The 21742-nt window shown below is 41.2% G+C and overlaps 1 protein-coding gene across 2 annotated transcripts in view; it reads right to left on the reverse strand.

Annotated features, from left to right (window-relative positions):
- Window positions 1-21742, reverse strand: part of LOC147689747 (cytosolic phospholipase A2 delta-like) — a 164854-nt gene that overhangs the window by 12975 nt on the left and 130137 nt on the right. For both annotated transcript variants that reach the window (XM_086937227.1, XM_086937226.1), the window contains 6 exons: window positions 19734-19870; window positions 17345-17567; window positions 15841-15958; window positions 13335-13472; window positions 12142-12249; window positions 6282-6476 (listed from right to left, as the gene is read on the reverse strand). In XM_086937227.1, coding sequence (XP_086793353.1) covers window positions 6282-6476; window positions 12142-12249; window positions 13335-13472; window positions 15841-15958; window positions 17345-17567; window positions 19734-19870 — 919 coding nt within the window. The remainder of the gene's footprint in view (window positions 1-6281; window positions 6477-12141; window positions 12250-13334; window positions 13473-15840; window positions 15959-17344; window positions 17568-19733; window positions 19871-21742) is intronic.

Here is a 21742-nt window from a genome sequence, read left to right on the forward strand (position 1 = left end):
CCATATATAGGGTGCAGGGGGTTTGTGTCTCCAATGGCCTGTGTCTCCGTTGCATATGTGGACTCTGATTGCATGTCATGGAGCCACCCGTTATCACCACTAAGTGCGCTACACAATATTACACTTGAATGTCTGGAGCCCTGAGGCTTCTGTCGACTGAGATTTGCAACATTTTGCCATCACGGATCTAGGTGGGCCTCCATTCCAGAAGAAGTTCGTAATCATGAGCATACAGTGAGTGGAAAAACAGTTCTAGGGATTCTGAATGGATATGGAGTATGCATCACAGGCAGACTATCTTAACGATGAAGGCCTTTCCCATCAGGAACAACGGGAGAGGAGACCAGAATGAAAGGTCCCCGCGTAGTATGTTAATTTGGTCTGATAATACTCTCCCAGGTTCTTGTTTCCTCTCTGGTGATGTACACTCAGGGATAACTTATGTTGTCTGAATCGATCTTGATGTCAGAAGCTCGCTGTAGATCTGGCCCTTCTACATGATTGAGTACACCACAGTGGGAAGAAGAAAGAGAAATTCAAAGCGAGGCATGCGAGAAGCTTACACAGGCAGCAAATACTAGGGACTTCTCTCTTGTTTGGAAAATGATAAACCATCCATATTTTAAAGACAATAGTGCTGTAAAGATTGAAAGCTTAGTACAACCCCAAGAGTGGATTAACCATTTTGCGAAGGTTTTTAACTCAGAAAATGAAATTTCTGTATTAACAGTTCATAGTGACACAATATATTCTTCTGAATCAGAAGATTATATCTTCTTAAATTTTGATAACGTTAATTTAGACCCCATTACTGTAAATTAAGTCACTTCGGCCTTAGAAAAATGTGCTAATGGAAAGGCATCTGGTGTTGATGGTGTCCCTATAGACATCTTCAAACAGAATGTGGGCCTATGGGGTCCGTTGTTACAAAATGTGTTCAACAGTATTGCTAAAGGTTTGATCCCAAGAACATGGACAGAAAGTATCATTGTCCCAATTTTTAAACAGGGAAATAGGAATGACCCCAAATGTTTTCGTCCAATCTCCCTTCTTGATACAACATCTAAAGTAATGGGTAGGATATTGCTGGAGCGATTGGAATTGTGGGTAGGGGAGAACAAAATCCTTACTGAAACACAAAATGGCTTCAGAAGGGAGATTGGGACAATAGAACAGTGCATAAATTTACACCTTCTTATTTCCAAATACACAATTGTGAAAAAGGGTCATTTACATCTTTGTTTTATTGACCTCACATGTGCCTTTGACCTAGTAAATCACTCAAAAATATGGGAAACATTGATTAACATGGGGCACCAAATGACATCGTGAATTATCTTTCACAATTGTATAGTCGTCTGAGTACTAGAGTGCGTTACCGGGTTGGAGGAGAGTGTACATCGAGTTTTAGGGTAACTCAGGGAATTAGACAGGGATGTGTCCTTGCCCCCCTTTTATTTTCCCTATATGTAAACGTAGTGGATGCAGAGTTACAAAATGTAAATGCTGATACCCCAAGAGTAGGTAAATGCTCCGTTCCAATTTTACTCTATGCGGATGAGGCAGTTCTTCTATCAAGAACTGCGAATGGATTACAGTCCCTGATAGGAAAATTTGCTGAATACATGCAGGTTAGGGACCTTGCATTACATTTGAATAAAGCCTTCTCGATGGTGTGTGGACAAGGGAAATCAAAAACAAAGATTCACCATGTAAATAGTGTTCCTATTAAAGAAACAAATTAATTTGTATAACTGGTGTTAGTTTGCAATGCACAAGGACATTGGAGAACCCAGATTGAGCAATGCAAATTAAAGCTTACCAGGTCCACAGGGGCATTCTTCAGGTATTCAAAAAAGATTGGAAATAAACCTATTAGGGAAATCATGACTTTATATAGTAGTAAATGTGTAAATGGAACTTGTTACGGAGCAGCACTTTGGGGGGCGGCAAATTGTTCATCCCTCCAAACCCAAGAAAATAACTTCTTACGAAGATTGCTCGCTGTACTATACTCCACCCCTACATATAGTGTACATAAAGCACTTGGGGCACCGTACATAAGTGATTTTATAAGTACTGTAAGTTTAAACACTTGGTACGGGATATGGAGCAAAGAGGGTGCAAGGTTTACCCAAGAGGTAATCAGAGACTGTATTGCCCTTGACCATGGAATAAAATCCTGTGGTTAATATATATCAGAAAGCTTTTAAAGGAATGTGTCGAGGATGTTGACCTAGAAAATCCCTCCCAAGTACTTGAATATGATAAAAAAGAATTAAAAAGAAGTTTGGTGGACTCACGTAACTGGTTGAGGGAAGTAGATGCTAATGTGAAACCCTTGACAAAGGATTACTGTGAGAGAACTTTTGGGACTGGGACACAAGATTATTTACTGCAGGTTACAAACACAAGACACAGATTTTACCTTATAAGATTGCGGATGGGTCTGGCTCACTTTTTATTAGCTATTCCAAAAACGGGCATGTGGAGCCAAAATTTGCCAAATTACCCGTGATGGAAAATCAAACCAGACAACGTTACATTTTATTTTGTTTTGTAACTTTTATAGGGAGTTTAGGAAGTGTCTTTTATGACCTCTGTTTTTAAAGGAGAGGTTATTTTGATATAGACCCACTTTTGAATATATTTGCGGTCTAGGTAATGTTAAAGTCTGTAATGCTGTGGCGATCTTCATTCAGAAGGCAATTAAAATAAGACACAATAATTCATATCTCGAAGCACTGGTCAATGAAGAAACTGGGACATAATATGACAAATGATGTTTGTACTGTATACTTATTTGTGGTTAAAATATATGCCTTAGTACTTTGCACTTTATTCCTTACTCCTTGTACCATATTATTAAATATTGAGATGTCAAACACTACTGTAAAAAAAAATGAATTAAGTTACAGATAGGAAAATCCCTAATTAGATATTCTGTATACAAAGCTTGCGGGGGGGGTAAACTGCTAAGTGTTTGTTTTTTATACATGAATTGTCATTTTTAATGAATTTTTACTACTTTGTGATGTACAAAGTTTTATGATCTTAGGATGCTTTTACGGTTTGTGTTTTTAAAACCGAATAAAGCTTACAATTGAATTGAGTACACTACAGATTTAGGTAAATTTATCTATGAGCCTACCACAAGAATTTGGAGCACCCATGAACCACCTCAACAATGCATGCAACAAGGCCACCTCAATACTCTACTACTACCTCAAGAATTTGCAGTACCCAAACTTTTGCTTGATATTGCTTTATTAAGTATCTCCTATGAAACATTGTTGTAAAGCGCTTCGATACCCTCGGGTCAGGTCAGCGCTATATAAAACTCCAAAATAAATAAGAATAAAATAAATAGAATATGTGCCAACTATCCTTAGCATCGGTAGAGCTCTGGGACTAGAGTTTTGAGGGGTTTAGAGGTAAATCATTGGATAATATGCATAGAGAGATACCCTGTCTGTCACTCTACGCATCCAATCAAACCTCTTCTCAGGGCATCTATTCTGAGCCACTGGGTGAAGTATTCAATAGTGATAGCAAAGAGTAGCGGGAAAAGTGGGCATCCGTGCTGGGTACCCCTCTGGAAGGGAAAGATGTCTGTATTATATGACCACCCATTCAGACCCATGCTATTGGGTTAGTATACAGAAGATTTGTGCATTTCAGAAACTGGGCCACAATGTTTCCTTTTTCAGAACTGGACTTAATAGATTGCCCCACCCACTGAATCGAAAGCGTTTTTCAAAGTTCATCATAAGGAGTGCAAAGAGCCCCTGCAATTGGTGTGACAAGGCTAGGATGAAGAGTCCCTGGACCTTGTGCCTGGTGGAGCACCGAGGCATGAACCCACAGTAGTCTGGGTGTATTATGGATTAAATTACGCCTGCCAGCCTCGCATCAATTACTTTAGCAACAACCTTTGCTACAACATTTTAATGATGTCACTGTGGGGGGGAATGGGGTTGGTGGGGCTGGTGCCCCATCTGTACATGTGCTCCCCCTCACTTGTGCCCCACCACAGCCAGCAAAAGCAGCCACTGGAGAGTCGACTGCTTAGCCTAGGAACAGCAATGTTGTTCCTATTTACATTTCAATTTTTACTTACACTTGCATTCCATAGGAGTATTTGCTTTTTGACGATGATGTGTTTCTGTCCTTTTTTTATGCAGCCTATTGCTCATGTACAGTGTGCACTGTGAAAAGAGTCACCTCTATGTATCAGTGTGAGCTCAGGTTCGAGAAGAGTGTACTTAATGGGTCACAGTTGAGAACTGCAGGGTACTTGCCGAACACAGTGTGGATTTCTCACAGTCCCTGTCTGCCGATCCATGTCTTCCATGGACCTGGACCGTGGATCTGTGACTGGAAGTGAATGTTTTGCCACTGTGGAACATTCCGTCCATCATCTTGTGTGTTTTGCTGTTCGCCCTATGAGGGAAGGGTATGCCCAGACGTGGGTCCCGTGCTCATTACCCCACTGGAGTCAAGCTATCCTGGCTGATGAAGGCTGATAGCCAGAAACCGGTCCTATGACGCTTGATTCCGGTCCAGGGAAGACATGGCTTGGCAGTTCAGGCTGGACTTTTCCCATGAGGCACAGGGTCAAGACTGATTTGCATATGGCCATGTCTGAACTGGGGTGGCGCGGTGAGCAAAATAACGATGAATTAAACCCAGATATGTGACTGGGGTGAATGTTTTGCCATTGTGCAACATTCCGTCCATCATCATGTGTGTTTAACATTCATAATATGCAATAAAAGCTATAACATCTGTGTACTAGCATGTTAAGCATTATTATTTTGAAAGCAAGCTAATGGCAATAATTCAAACCACTTACTATCATATTCATAACAGCATAGGAATTACTGATTAGTTTGATTTACTCGCTCTGACTCAGATCACATTGAGTATGATAACTGATAACAAACGAATACACGGCCAACTAACTGTTGAATGAAAAGGAGATTGCATTCTAATACCTCAATCAGAAATGTTCTCCTCCGGTATGCCGTGCAACCGAAAATAGTATCTAATAAATTGAGGGACCATCGTGACCACTGCTCCTGTTAGTAAACATACCATGCCCAAACCTCTGTATCCAAAGAAGGGACAAATTGCCACCACAAAGCGAGATAATGTACTGGCCTACCTGAAGACCAACAGTAATTTATCACAAGGGTAAGTACTGGCTATGGGCAGCCATAAATCAAGCAGTATCTCATACTCTGTAATCTCGAATGTTTATTTTTAACACTGGTCATCAGGTTTAGCCTCCTGAAAATTATAGTGTTTTCTAATTGCCATAACACCACTTGTACATATTGTATTATATTATTATGGCACGCCATTCTAAATAATTTTGTGATTGTTTGTGTACGTAAATCCATCAGCCCACAGTCATCTAAAGTAGGTTTAGAAGTGACCAGTAGCTCTAGGATTCTGTTTATTTGGTTTAAATGATCCATTCAGGTAGTTCTATTATTTTCAACAAATAAGGTAAGGGTGATACAATACAATAGTACAAAATAGAAGAACAAAACATATGAAAATATTTGAAAATGAAGAAAGTAAAAGCTAATGGAGAGGAAAGGTTGATTTGATGGATGGAATTCCCTTTCTGAAAGATTGGCAAATGTATAACAACTAGTGCATAAGAGGGGTAGTCGAGGTGCTTAGAGTTGAAAAGGCAAGTCAAACAGAACAAGTTTGAAAACGGTCTGGTGGAGTCAACTGCGTAATGCAGTGAAAGTGCAATGCGTTCTTGAGGCATTCAGTATCACAGTGCCAAAGGTGCTAGTGAAAATTCTAGATCCATTTACAACAGCATTACTAGCATGTACTGATGAAGGGAAACATTCCCAGAGATGATAGAAAGACAGGAACATAGCTATGATAATGCCTATAATACTAGCCCACTGGGGGAGGGAGAGGTGGGGTATGGGATAATGCTAATTCAATATTGCCATTACCATCACCTATGAGGGGAGAGAAAGGGAGCTGGGATCAGGAGGACAAGGGGTGGGACGTAGAGGTTATTAGGGCCACCCCAAAAACGGAATCATCGAAGCAATGCCATCAAAGGAGAGGGCATTTGACCAGAGAAGGCCTTCAAGGAAATGAAACTCATTTTAAGCATGAGTGATAAGGGTGGTACAGATAGGTCTCAAGATTAAGGCTCCTAGATTCTTATGGCACAAAATTCAGAAAGGGCTCTGCCAAGACATCAATCCAGATAAAGGCTGTTGTGAGTCTCAAAGTATTACCTTTCCATGCACTGAAAGCTTTGTTCTCGTGGTAGGTTTCGTGTATCTGGAATCCATTCAAGAAGTTGTGGTGTTCTCCGGCTAGCGGGCGGTTCGTTAATACGCCTTTAAGGGTATCCGCCAATACCCCAGATGATGAGAGCACTTGGGTCCTAAGATTGGCGCGTTTCTTTTTCAGTAGTTGATCTTCATCATCTACAGCATGGAAAAAATAAGAATGAATATGCATAGGTATATATTTCCGCAGGTTGTTTGGAAGGTGTGTTGCCTTTATATGTTCTCCTAGTTTACATTCACTCTTTATGACTTAATAGAAAAAAGTTCAACTTTCCTAATGTCATTAGAGACTGCAGATCTCTAGTGTACCTCAATACGGAGTATGCTACTGACCTTTTAAGGTATTTAGACAAAAAAACGGGAAAAAGAACATCATGTCAAAAATATCAGGGACAACAATATTGTTAAGGTAAGTTTCTATAGGTAAGCAACGTTTTACTATATATAACTCCAAGGGGCATATTATCAAGACAGGAGATAAAATTATCGCCGCTTTATCGGCATAAAAGTGCAGATAAAGCGGCAATAATGGGCTTGATAATATGCTCTATGGAATTCCAATCGAAGCCCATGTTAGATGTCAAGACATCTAACATGGGCTTCGATTGGAATTCCATAGAGCATACTATCAAGCCCATTATCGCTGCTTTATCGACAGTTTTCAGCCAATAAAACGGCAATAATTTTATCTCCTGTCTTGATAATATGACCCCAATGATATATATATTCAAGGTACATAGATATGGAGTTGAGAATAGTAAATCTATACTTACCTATTTTCACTTAACTTCTCAATAATTTGGTTCTTGATATTTTTGATAATATTCTGTCCACGTGATATTTTGGTTACCAATATCGTGTAAGTGATCCCCCTGTAAGCATCTGTTTGTCGCATGCAGCTCTCTAGATTTACATGCTCTGCATACTCCTGCCATTTAGTGTTAAGCTCAAACTGTTGCAACGTGTTTGTCTTAAGAGAAGTCTTTAGAGTCACAAGGTATCAGTGACTCCTTTAGTAGTGAACGTTTATGGGCACCGACACCAATGTTACAGTGTTTTCTGCACAGTTGTTAACAGTTGGTATGCCGTAGTCAGTAGGATAGTTATGGAAATAATTATGGAGTTGAAGATATCTGTAACAAACACTGGCACAGATGTCGGCTATAGGTTGTTGCCAAAGAAGGCCATAGTGGCTCCTTGTTTGCGGGTGCAACCAGGTCTCGGGAGAACAGGTAGGGTCCTCTTGGCTTTAAGGTAGCAGGTTTAGATGCATTTGACAATCCACCTGGCAATCCCTGCCTTTGAAATAAAATGACCTTTATGAGGCTGTGCAAAGGTAACAAAAAGTTTTATAGAAGGACTTGGTCCTGTCTATGTAATACATAAGAGCAAGCTTCACGCCACGTGCATGAAGTTCTTTCTCTGCGACCGAGTCAGGTTAGGGGAAGAAGACTAGAAACTTAATTTTTTGGTTAAGGTGAAAAGGAGAGATCACCTTAGGTAGGAATTTGGAATTCGTTCTATGGACAACCCTATCATTGTCCACCTGAAAAAAAGGTTCTTGCAGAGTGAGGGCCTGTAGCTCACTAATAACCCTAAGGGACATTATGGCTTCTAGGAAGGCGACCTTTTAGGAGAGGAACTTCAAAGGGCAAGGGTGTAATGGTTAGAAAGGAGGACCTATGAGTCTGGTGAGGAAATGTTGAGGTTCCAGACTTGAGCAGGTGGCACCCAGGGTGGCAGGACATGCTTTAGGCCCTCCATAAACGCTTTAGTTTCAGTTTCATAAACTTTTATTCGATTACCACTTGTTTGTAATCATAAAAAGTACACATTAAAAACAGTAAACATAAATATAAAAATTGTAAGATACAGGTATGTCGAATTTAAGGTGGAAGTTTCATGTCAGTTATAAGTTTGGCGTATTTTGATACTAGCTTTTAAAAAGGTGACTACGCACTTCGCAACATGTGGCGAGTCCAAAAGCTGCAAGAAAAGAAATGCAGGGTGGCATAGTCTGTGTCCTGAGGATTGAAGAAGTGGGAGAATCCAGAATTTTCGTGGTAATTTATAATATTTGCAAAAGAAGATAATATGGATTGTTGATTGTGAAGAAACTCCATCACATGGACAGTTCGTGAGAGTGCGGGACCAGTTTTGAACTTCGGGAAAGGAAACTAAACGGAAAAAGGTATTGAAACGAAATCTTGTCAAAAGGTGCTTCTCGTGGTTAGACAGATAGTAGGTCAGATAGGGTTGCATACCTTTAACAGTTTGCGTTGCACAAATTTGGTTGTTCGAAGTTTTTATAATCTCCGTCTGGTTGCGCAGCTCTCTCAAATGGACCAAGCAAATCTTTTTTAACTCTTTTCTGGAGATGTCTTCAATGCTAGGTGGGTCGTCAAAATAAGACCTACGTCCAAGGTCATTAAAAAAGTTCCGCACATAAACCAGCCAGGGGATCTTGTGCCAGTTAGTTAAGGCTATACAGTCCGTAATCAAAGATCGTGTCAGGTGTCACTCAGGTTTAGACCATATACGTTGCCACAATAAAATTGGTTGGGAGCGAATCGTATCTATAATATATTCCATACCAAGCTCATTGTGTGAAGCGTAGTTCGGGGCGCTTGCGGAAGGACCAGCAGGTATTTGACAAAACCATTCTCTGTTATCTGTATGGGGTCTATATGGCCATACCCCCAAACGCCTGCACCATATGTAGCCACACTATGGCATTTAGCATAGTAAATTTTCAGGAGTTCGGGTGGAGCGGGTTTGCCTAACTTTCTCGAGAATGAGACCAGGGCCGATGTTGCTCGCTGGAAAAGAAGATTTCTACTGGCCGTAGCCTGTCGCCAATTCAAGGAATCCTCCACGAGGATGCCCAAATATGGATAAACAGAGATTTTTTCCAGTCTTGTATTGTCCACCAATATTGGTTTGGGATTTTTGACCCTGGGACCAATATGCATAGTAAATGTCTTTTTTATATTGATTTTCAGGCCAAGTGAACCCATAAAGCTGCTATATTTGTTGAGTTGTTTTTGAAGTTGATTTAGCGTTCGGGCTAAGATGACGAAATCATCAGCATATAGCAATGTCGGTATTGGACGATGATTTATCTGGGGTAGATCCTGGCTCCCTTCGAACATAGCCTTCTCTAGTCCATTGGTGTAAAGGTTGAACATAAACGCTTTAATGACAGGGATCTTGAAGAGTGAGGGATGTTCTCTGTTCTGCATATATGCAGTGAGAGCAGCTAAGTGTAGTCCAATAAAGGTACAGCCTAGCCCTGACTTTTGCCAATGCAAGAGATAAAAAATGATGTAATGTGCCATAGGTGTAAGAGGGTTTATGCGTTTTAAGGTACAGTAGTGAACAAACCTATTCCACTTAGCATAGCAAGGGCGCGTGGTGGCCCTATATGCTTCCTTTAGCATGTCCATACACTCCTGAGGCTTTTTAAAGTGACCAAAATCTAGGACCTCAGGAGCCAGATCGCTAGGTTTAGCTGCCTCGGGTCCAGGTCTCTGGCTATGCCTTTGTTCTCTGTGAGAAGGTCTGATCTGTTTAGAGCTACTCATGCGGGGCAATGGACATCTCCAGAAGGGTTGAGAACCATAGTTTTCTGTCCCACGTGGGAGCCACCAGGATGACAGTGAGGGATGTTTGCCCCGGTTTCTTCACCACGTATGGTAGAAGTGGGAGAAGAGGAAAAGCCTATGCAAAGATTCCCAGCCAGTTCATTCACAGAGAATTGCCCATGGACTAGGGGTGTGGTTTCGGCATGCCTCAACAGTATAGGTAACATTTGGTTGTCTTTCCAAAAAAATGTAACAGCCGCTTTGCCCTATGTAAGTCAGGATGGCACTCTCTCTAGTTCCTGTTAATTGTGACTTCCTTGAGTAATAGATTTTTTTGATTTGCTAATAACTGTATCAGCATTTGATGAATCAGCAATAAATATTGCAAATTCTTCACGCGACCATTCTCAGAGTCTTCTTTTCAAATCTTTTGCAGATCCGTCACTTTGGAATACCGTTACTTGTGATTTAAAAGTAGCTTTCTACATGCCTGGGGAATCTTGTCCCCAAACACACCTATACCAAAAGCTGCTGGCGGCATGATTTGGATTAAATCTTTCAGTAGATTTTCGACATTTGCTTTACAAAAGGATGTACTGTGGGATGCTAATGGTTGGTCTTATGTACACTTTGACATCAAGGATTCAAAATGTTTGAGGCTATTCAATTCAAGAATTAATTTGTAGTTGGACAGCAAGCCAGATTGGCCGAGGCAACTGATTTTCCCATCATGTATTCAGTTCTATAGCGATGTGACAGGCGACGACAACTGAAAATATAGGTTTTGCTGACAATTTATGATGTAGGCATTTAGACAAGGAGATCTGGGACATCAAAGAATGGTAGAAGTGCCCTTTTTTCCCAATAAAATATCTATAATTGACACAGAGGATTTTAGAACAAAAATAGTTTCGAGCCTTTCTCAAGCTGAACAAAACATAAAGAAATCAGAAAATGTAATAGTACATACAAACTCTTACCTACCTCAAAGGTATTTGCATCTAAAGGCCTAGGCCAGTGTTTGAGCTCAGAGATGGTTGTACATGAATCAAGGCTGTGAACAGTAGACATGTGGGCTGGTTGCAGAATGTGGCTAAATGCTGGACTCTATAATCAGAGCAGTCTGTGCATTGTAGGCTCTAAGGCCACCTTGCGCCCAGTGTCTCTGTGCAGCAGGCCTTGCAGCTTACAGCCAGAGCTCAATGCACATGGACAAAGACACTGTACATGGAGGCCAGACACAGTGGATGTCTTAAGTCCACACCCTGCAACAACTGTGCACTGCAGCTTTTGGGGGCACAGGGATGGGCAAAGGGTGTTGATAAATGCTGTGCACAATCGTGTCTGTTGGTAAGGGTGCTGGGCTGACAGCCCGTCATAACAGCTGTGAGTAAAGTACGCCCTGCTCAGCTGAGTTCTCTGTCCATGGAGGTACTAGCAGCTCAAATACATGCATTGTTCTATGTTAGGCATTAAATCCTCCCTTTTCTGGGGCAAATGGTTTGGCCGGCTTCCACCTTGAAGGGTTCCGATCCGCTCTGCCGGTCTGTTGTAGCGGGACTATTTCCCTGTTCAGAAGTGGCTAATGTGATTTGTGTGGTCATCGGGAGGGGGTGCAGGGGTTTTTAAATGTGATATGTGACTCGTTACCAATGAATTTTACTTGTACCAAAAGTTTTAATAAAAAATTGATTATCAAAAAAAATCCTCCCTTTTCTCTAAGTCAGTTTGGTGGTTTTTCAAGTCCAATTTCACTCCAAAGGTGAACTAAATATTCTCTTTGCTACTCAATACAGCCTTTTTTTAGGACTGGAAGCAGTAACAACAAAATCTGGAAATATAATTTTACCTAATTTAATGGTCTTAACAGGTTGAAACACTGAGCAAGCTCTGCTAAGATTCCAAAACAATATTGCAGGTAACTCACAGATATTAACATTTAGTTCCTGGGTCAGTAAAGTATGTTATTGACTCCCTTCTAAACTCTAGTGACGAATACTTTGATATTTTTGGTCCACCTTGTACATTCCAATGACTCATTATGATTCTGTATGTATGTGCTTGCTAGAACCGTCACTTTGAATCCCAAATGTAAGAAGGGTATTTGCCCCGCATGCAAGCAAAGTATGTGTACAGGCATAACTTTTGCTACCAATTAAATTGCCTTTTTTATTCGTTCCCACATTTGCATGAAAACAGCTGTTGTGTTATGGTCTTACCAATGACAGAGAGTGGCTCTTTAATCCACTCCTCCCAGAAGCTTTCAGAGCTCATTGCATTAAACCAGGCATCCAGCAAATTTATGGAAAAGACATTGCTCCAGATCCCTGCAATTGAAAAAACACAAATATGTTTACTTCTGACATATGTCTGCCTACACAGCAGGTCACCAAAATCCAGACCTGTCTGAAATAAACAAAAACATCCATTGAGATACATTTTTATATGGTCCAGCTTGACAGCGCAGCTTTCAGCGGGCAATGGTGTGAGAATCAAGAGGAGAGGGGCTTTGGGTCCACTTAGATGGTGGGATCCAGGAGTACAGGTTTTGATTGAGTCAAAAGTTGTGTTCTGCCACAAAAGCACTTGCCCTCCACGCAGCTGTGGTCATTTTGTTTATTTATCCAGCTGCCTGAGCTTGAACTTTGAGGGGTAAACACATGAAACTGTGTGCTATTAAAGGAGGACAGTCATTAACCTACATGGATGTTTAGGTCTGGCTTGACAGTGCAACTGCCACCGGACCTTTTAATCTACACCAATATTCTTCTACTGTTTTTTTGCTTCCACACAAACACGTCTCCATTCCCATGCCATCTACTTGTAATGTTTCGGATTACTATACAACATCCCTTTCAAGTCAGTCGTATTGGCACTGTGAATGATTATTTATAAATATGTTTCATGTGGATGTCCTCCTGTAATCTAACATGACTCCATCCCTAGTCAGCCAACATTGGAAACCCCTGGCTTAGACTATCATGGATTGTTTGGAAATGTTGATTTGTCAAATTATTTCAATAAAAATTCCATTCATCGCAAGATACACCTTTCAATCCTTTTAATCAGAATTCACACCCCTCTACATTCTAACTTTGATAGCCAGTTTATTTTTCAGCTGTGGCATGCTTATATGCATTGCAAAAGTGGCAGGCGGCAAGCGTTCTTCACTATCAGAGGGTGGCAGGATCGAAAGTTGCATCAAATACATCTTCTTCATTCCTTGGTTAGGCCTAGTATCAAATATTTTCTTATTTTTAAATGCATATACATAATGTGATATCTTTTTGGCTTCCCTTTTAAAATAGTTATATATTCATCAGTTCCCCAGAGGGAACCACATATAAATGTGGTTAATAAGACCAGTGGGAATGTAATTAGATGTATGTACTGTCGTCACTACAATCCTCACCTTGAAGAAAGCATATTCTGGATTCTTTGAGTTTCTTCATCAATCTTCCCATGAAGAATTCACTGTCGAAATGTTCTGGGCGAATGAAGGCTCCATACTTTATGAGGCCCACTTCGAACGGAGAGAATTCACACCATTCTGCAAACAAAGATGGCAGTGAGGAGCTGTGGACAAATCCCAATCCAAAAATCCCAATTACCAACTCCCTTTCCCACACACACGGGCAAGTACTTTTGGAGTGTTCCACTGTAGAAACTAGAGGATGCCTGGACCATCTCTGATATACGACATCTTATACCATATTCACAATTATCTGAACTAGAGCAAACATGGAGGTGCCTCTAGAATCTTTTATCATACTAGTGTAAATCATTTTAGGCAGCTTTGCATTCCCATAAAAGTACTGACAGTTAGCAAATTCACCAACAATAGGATAATGTCAAAATATCTGGCATATCGGAAAGAGGGAAAACTAAGGGCCCAATTCACAGAATGAACTTAAGACTCAATCCTAAACGTACTACTATTTTGGTATTCACAGAATGCACTTACTGCTTTTGGCATTCACAGAATGAACTTACTACTTTTGGTATTCACAGAAGTTAGGATTTTGTCTTAAGTTTGTCTTAAAACAAACTTAAGACTGACTTAAGTTAGGATTTTGTCTTAAGTTTGTCTTAAGTCTGTCTTAAATCTGTCTTAAGTTTGTCTTAAGACAAACTTAAGACAAAATCCTAACTTCTGTGAATACCAAAAGTAGTAAGTTCATTCTGTGAATACCAAAATAGTAGTGAGTTTAGGATTGAGTCTTAAGTTCATTCTGTGAATCGGACCCTAACTCTTTCTCTTCCATTTTAGTTTCAGAAGCATAAATAGTTGCACTCAAGCCATTGGCCCAGCTCTGGTTCGCCTTCATACTTATTCTTCACAAACTAGCTCAGCCTCAGTTAAGATACATGCTGTGTTTTCTGAACATAAATATGGTGTCTGTAGTGACTAATATACATGCTAAACTCAGGAACTCAAACATTATATTTCAATTTAAAATGTTATTAAAAGAATGAACCAGTGAAGCATTGTTCTTGAAAATAAAACAAAAAGCTGAGTAACATTATGCACACTTAATTGTTTGATTGATTTAAATAATGCTGTGAGAAAGCTATCATGTTGATGATGCTATGAATTCTATGCTCCTATTGCATTTTAGAAGATGGTTCTTTGTGTCTACTGCTGTTAGCTCCAGAAGACTAACTGTCCTGATAAAAGCTCCATGTGAAATTTGGAGAGAAGGAGGAAACATATATTGATGTAAAAATGCAAAGACTGTGTGCTCACAGTATTATCAAGTGAATTAATTTCCTAATTTGCTGCCTTTTATAGATTGTAAAGTATTCTGTCTGCCATGCCTCATTGTCTCGTTGACTCAATTGTGTTTCAGATATTACATTAAATTGTCTGAAACATTTTAAACAAAACCTTGGAAATAAAACGAGACACTTTTTCTTATCTTCATAGGTTCTCCAATTTGACTGATGTATAAACAATGGGGCAGATTTACAACTTCTGGCACACCTCTGCAAATCAGCAGGGATGCGCCAGAACAGATGCGTCACGTAATCCCCCCCCTTGCGCCACCACGGATGCGTGGCATTTACAATGCGGCGCACCATGGTGCAAGGAGGGGCAGATGCGTGACGCATCTTGTGGCGTACGGACGGCGCATTGCTGGAGTCGGGTCGCAAGCGCGACGCAACTCCTTCAATGGACAGGGGCCGGCCATACTTAACGTGGTGTGTCACTCCTTATGCCTGCTTCAAGCAAGCGTAAGGATTTGACGCAGCAGCGTCGTAAAAATGACTCTATGAAATCTTGTAGATTTCACTGCGTCAGTTTTACGGGGCTTTCCAGCGAGGGAACGGCCACCCTGCGACAGAACGTCCCCCATGAAATCTGACGCAGGTTTCATGTGGCGCAGGGCTTTACAACGTGACGCATCTGCCTAGATGCATCACATTGTAAATCAGTTGCAACGTGGCGCATGGTTTACACCGCCGCTGCATCACAAAAGTGAAGCAACAGTGCCATAAAAGTGTCGCAAGGGGTTTGTAAATCTGCCCCAGGGTATTTTCACTAGTGGCGGGAATATTTCAGGTCACTTAAAAGGTTCACCTTTTCTAAGTTTCTCAGGTTTCCAAAGGAAGATATAAGAGATAGCCCCAGATGTTTTAACCATAACCCCTGGCTCCATATGATTTCTTTATGATTCTCACATTAGCTTCTTTTGGCAGGAATTTCACATTCCTTTGCAGGTCATAACGTTGGGCATAATAACAATTTCAGTTTTTAGTTTTTCTTGATTAAACATCATCATGCCTCAGGGAATACTGGACTACAGTTTATTTGGTAATAATCCAGTTGTACATGAGCACTTCATCATAGGTGATCCATCATTTCTAAACACCTGTAAGCCTTGCTACAAGTACTCAATCCAGTTTTCTGACTGTACCTTTAAATTCCACTGTGCTTTTTTCCACATCTTTCACGTTCATTGCCAGATAGAGGGGCAGCGGATTCTGACCCACATTCAGCGCCTTCTGCTGGTCTGAGAGTGTAGTGTGATTCTCCTACACAGGAAATGGAACAATGAGAAGAGACAAACACATGGATTGTAAATACAGGGCTGGATAAAAAATAGACGTCTGTGGTTGATGGCAAAATACGCAACTAGAGTTGCAGGACGATAGAGTTGGACTGGAAATATCTGAGGAGTGGCTGATGATTTAGGGAATTAGTGGGAAGGCAGAGCAGCCTCTAGTCTACCTTCTCCCATCCGCCTCCCTCCTGCGGTCCAAAAGTGCTTGAAATGTGTGTTCATTTTTGTCACATGGTGATGTAAATACCTTAGGCATTCACCTGAGAAGTCTATCCAAAGATCGCCTGGACACTACATATCTTTGATAACTGGTTTATAACTGATACAGTTTGAGACACCCTTTTCCTTTCACTTCCTTCCCTCTCTTGCTCCCTTACACCAAATAAAAGGTATGTTGTCTTCTTGTATTAATGGAGATAGCAAGGCAACGACCTACATTTCATATGCCAGAGTGAAAATAACCCCTTACAACATGCATATTTGTCATTTATTACATCAGCACAGATTATTTTGTGCATGAATTATTTAATTATTAGCACCAGCATTTCAGGCCGAAAGAAAAGTACTACCAGCATACAAAAGCCAAAAAACTGAATGATTAGTATGGAATAGAAAACACGGATGCCGTCCTGTGTCAGAACACCTAGGGGCTCATTTTTGCGTTACAAGGAATGTAATGGAATACAATACAGCCCTGTCCTTTCCCACGTGCTGACCTACAATGGTTTGCCTTGCACCAACACAGCCAGCATTGCACCATGGCCAAAGGGCGCCTGCATTACATGCAGCATTGTTTTTGTGGAGGAAGGATACCTTCCAGCACCAAAACAATTCTGTGAGGAATATCCCAATCATGGGTGGAAGAAATGAGGAGAAATAGGGATAATTCTCCTTGTTACGCCTCCGCTGGGAAGGTGTAAGATTTTGAGGCATCCGCAGGTTTACAAGTTCTAAATCTGCGGATGCATTAAAATCCATGAGAGTTGGGTGGGAACACCCACGCAAGGCCCATTGAATGCCTTCCCAAGGCAGAGTTACCCAATGCAGCGATTTGCGCCGCGTTACTCCATATTTTTGAAGCCGCCCAGAACTACTCAAAGTGGCTTTGCCTGGATTCAAAAATTCTGACTCAAAGTTTGATTTGCTCTTGCACCACGTCATATTGAGCAAGACTGACACAAACCGGGTCATCAATAAGCCCCCAACTTTGCACTTAAGACCTCCAGACTTTTTGACTTACCACCTGACCCTCCCTCTACTCAGTAATATGCAGGTTTGTTCCTCTTACAACTTTTCAGTTTTAGGTTAATTTATCTGGATAAAAGCCCTCTATATTGGGGATAATAAGGGTACTTACTCCGTCATAAAACATGTTTTCAATGATGAGCCCCCAGAGATCAGTAAAAGAAGACGGGTGACCCATTTTTGACCTCTCGTCCATCTGTTTGTAATAATATTTCAGACGATCCCAGGACAATGCACTTGTCTTGCTCTTTGTCATATGTTTCCGAGCATCACTGATTGGGCCAGCCAGATCCTTCTTTGACCAATTAGCGTCTTGATATAACTTTGACATAGTCCTGAAAAGAAAAGAATTACTCTGGTATTATAAATACATTTAAGGTTGGAAAAATACCCAAAATATAAGTGACTCTGAATAGCTTTCTATGCAGTGCAAGAATCATCCCGCCCTTGAGGACCTCAGGGGCTTCATTGCTGTTGTCTTTAGAACTGGGATAACTGAGGAGGTGCTACACATGGACCTCAAATTTGGGTAAAATTCAATCTTGTATCAGTTGTTAGTCTGTATCTGTAACATATATATTTTGTGCGAATCAATACACCAACACCTTACACAGAAAATGACGGGCGGTTCGCCTTACGTGACGTGCGGTTACATCCAGGGAACCATCTCATAAAATAGATAAGGACTGTGCATCCACCTATCTGGGCACTGAAACATTTAAAACAACTATGCCTTTTGAATCATTATCATGGCACCATCATGTGCAGGTTCCTTGATACACAGCCTTTCTCTATTTCTAGTTCTTGAACGTTTAATTCCCGATACCGTGAATGAAAGCGCACAGAACCGTTGACCCTGATATATATATATATATATTTATTTTTTTTTCAAACAAGAAAGAATGTTGCACACTCCAGGGAACATAGGGGCATATTATCAAGGGGGTTTATCTCCGCTTTTTTGGCTTTAAAAGCCAAGAAAGCGGAGATAAAATTATCACCCTATTACCTAGCTGTCGCTAACACCAGTCAGCGACAGCTAGTAGGAGATAGCGACCATCTTGGGCCCCGCTTTGCATGTCAGAGATATTTATCACTAATGACTTGCAAAGTGGGCGTGCCAAGAAGTTAGCGACTGGAAACAGTCGCTAACATCGCTATCTCCTATTACCAACTTTTGGAGATATTCGCGCTGAGCGCGAATATCTCCAAAAGCTAACACCTGCCCTGAGCAGTTCTTAGCCATGTTATCCAATGGGAGGTGGATAACATGGCTAAGAGCATTAGCTCGGTAAAGCATGAATATTGCTGACTTTTCAGCGATATTCATGCATTGCGGACGATTTTTATCGCATTTGCGATAAACCTTGGTAATACCAAGGTTTATCTGCGATAAAAATCGCCGCAGGTCGGCGATATATTTTTGTCTCTAACCAAGCAATAGCGATAATTATCGCTATTGCTTGGTAATATGCCCCCTAGTTCCTAAGCGATAAAAATCGCCGCAGCTCGGCGATAAAAATATCGCCGCTAAACCAACATAGCGATAATTATCGCTAGTTGTTGGTAATATGCCCCTCAGTGTTTCACTGCAATTTATTCAGCCAAACTATTGCGTCTATGATATGTTACAGCATATTTATAAAGCGCACGTACACCATAAATGCCTCATGGCGCTAGAAAAACAAGGAGACACAAAAAACGTACTTGTACACCTGTCTGAACAGGCATATTTTTAACTAAAAAAGCTCGTACAGGATATTGTGGCTCTGATGTTAGGGGAGGAGAATTCCAGACACCAGGAGCAAGCATGGCAAACCTAGTTCCATCCAGTTTCTTCTTGTTAAATTTTAGGGACTGCTAATAAATGTTGGAGCGCAGACCGAAAACTGAACTTCGGGATATAATTCCGGATTCTGGAGGTCACAAAAATTGGGCTTTTGCTGTATCAACATTTAAAAACTATACACCCAGTTTTGAAAAAGGTTCTCTGAGAGACAAGGAGTCAAAGTAATTTCACCAGCAGAGGTTTGGTGTGGCGAAATCTAGGCTGACACCAGACCAATCTAGCTGCTTGGTTTTGGACCAGATGGAGTTTCTGACTCAAGCCCTTGGGAAAGCCAAAGATAGTGAGAGTTAGCATGGTCAATTCGGGACATGATGAGGGCAATAATGACCTGAACGATGACCTCGATGGAGAAGTAGTTCTAAAGTATTCATAAAATGATTCCCCGAGCAAAGTGAACATTTACAATAACAACAGCCACTATCGTATGTATCTCAAAAACCACAACCGCTAAGATAATTTCATCATTCCTACAAAAACCCTCATAGGAGGATACACTCAAGGGATGCTCAATTTACAATGCTTCCAACAAACAGTAAACAAAAAGTATCTAGCTATGTTATAGATATTCTAGATAACAGGGACATGTATGTTGTATGTCTGCACATTTCATAAAATCACTCCAGTGCCAATATGGATCCCGAAGTGCCCTTACCAAGTAGACCCGGAAGCACCAGTGATGTAGGATACCGCGTCCAAGAGATTCAGCTTCTGTAGTCCTGACAACGTACCGTAGAGGGCTGTCATTGCTCTTGCTCCACCCCCAGTTGTCGAGACGGCAATAACTGGAACCTATGAAATAATAAACATTTCAAATCTCAAGATTTACCGCAATTTTTTAAAATAAATCAGTAACATTGTCATTTGAGCCTTAAGGGTATATGTAATGGCACACAAACTTGAATTTCTGAAGATTTCCATCGAGACATTTCCCTTACCCCATACAACAAAGCTCTAAATTTTTTAAATTCTTAAGTGTGAGAACTAATTAGCCCAGTTGATGACACCACCAGAAGTGATGTCACACCTACTTTGACATTATTGACAACATGGAGGATGACATCAGTTACATTTTAAAACAAACAAAACGAATAGAAAATTGATGCCAATTTACTAAGGCAAATAAATGACTGACAAAAGCAGTGCAGCAGTACTCCGGGGAGCCCATCACACGGGGAGGTTCTGTCAGGAGGGCTGCAAAGAGATGTGATTCCCATAAGCGTCTGTAGCTTGCAGGAGTCTAATGCACAACGCAGCGCTCTGAACAAAGGTGTCTTTAGAGAGGAGGACCAAGCGCTACCCGGCAGGTGATATTTTGCCTGCTGTAAAGGACAGCTCGACCTAACCTTAAAATGTGTGAGTCTCACTCATAAAGAGTGAGATATGAGGTCTTTGAAACAAGTTCCTCGTGAATGTCTGGGCAACAGAAGCAAAGGTGATTTCTCTTCCTCCTGACAGTGTTGGTGTTTGAGTCGGAAGCTCTCTTCCCTGAATGTAGTCTCTGCTTCCTGCAGGAACTAGTGAAGGTGCTTAAACTGGTCAGCCACTTGGGGAAGCTCCTCATCATTCCTTATGGCTGATTTATAAATCCACATTTTCTGTAGGGAAAGAAGACGTAAGGGTATGGTTGGTGTCATGACATCTAAGCAATGGCACTAGCTGCCATCGCACCAACTGCAAGTACTCTTTGACACCTCTGTTGAGTTATGTCTCCTGATCAACGGCCAAGGGCCATGGCCCTAACCACTCTTCTAACTGCTCCTGCTCACTTCTGTAACCATCATTATTACCAGATGGTTGTGTGGTGGGAGAGAGAGAGCTTCTCCTGTCTCTAGTTATCACTGTAAATGGTTGGTTCTTGAAGCTGGAACCCTGAAGTTATCAGTGTTCTAGAACACTAGTGCTTGAGGGAGGGTGGTACCCTTGACCTTTCCTCTAAATCGTCAAAAACAACATGGCACATTCTCACCGTCAGACAACATGGCGTCTGTATTACTCCCACTAAAGGGGAAACATTCTTTGGATAGAAAATGTGCATCCATTCCAGGTTTATTCATTAGCGGTCAAGGGCACAGCTATCAGGAGTGCAGTGGGTACAGCGGCACCAGGGCTCAGAGCGGTGAGGCGCACTACACTTCAATAATGTCTTTATTGTGCTATTCAGTGAGTGTGCAAGGGGGCATATTTTCCTTGCTTGCATTAGGGTCCATGTCATCCATGCTACATCACTGTCAGTAGTCTTTAAAAACATTGAAGGCAGACTGCCTGCAACATTAGAACTGGAGGTGTGGCTCAGGTCTAATTACCTAAGGCAGGCCGGCTGCAAAAAGTTGCAGTTCTACTCCGATATGATAACTCTTGCTTGCCAAACATTGCTGACATTTTGCAATCACAAAGAATTCGATGGATATGCCTTAAACTCTACTAATAGTAACTTCCCACGAGAACTCCTCGAGCCTAGTTCACCAACTTTTATGCTCAACTACCAAAAAAGGCGTGTGCTTAGTACTAAGGAAGATCACTGCCATTTTGAATATTTAGATGAAAGTTCTGACTGGGCTGCCCGTCAAATAACGGGTGGAAAAGGTACAACTTTTCCGGAGATGTGTACAGGAGATGTGGCCTAGCGGCTCAAGTTGTTCGCCTTTGGATTCCTGAGACCCA

Source organism: Lissotriton vulgaris, chromosome 9 (assembly GCF_964263255.1).
Source record: "Lissotriton vulgaris chromosome 9, aLisVul1.2, whole genome shotgun sequence".
NCBI lineage: Eukaryota > Metazoa > Chordata > Amphibia > Caudata > Salamandridae > Lissotriton > Lissotriton vulgaris.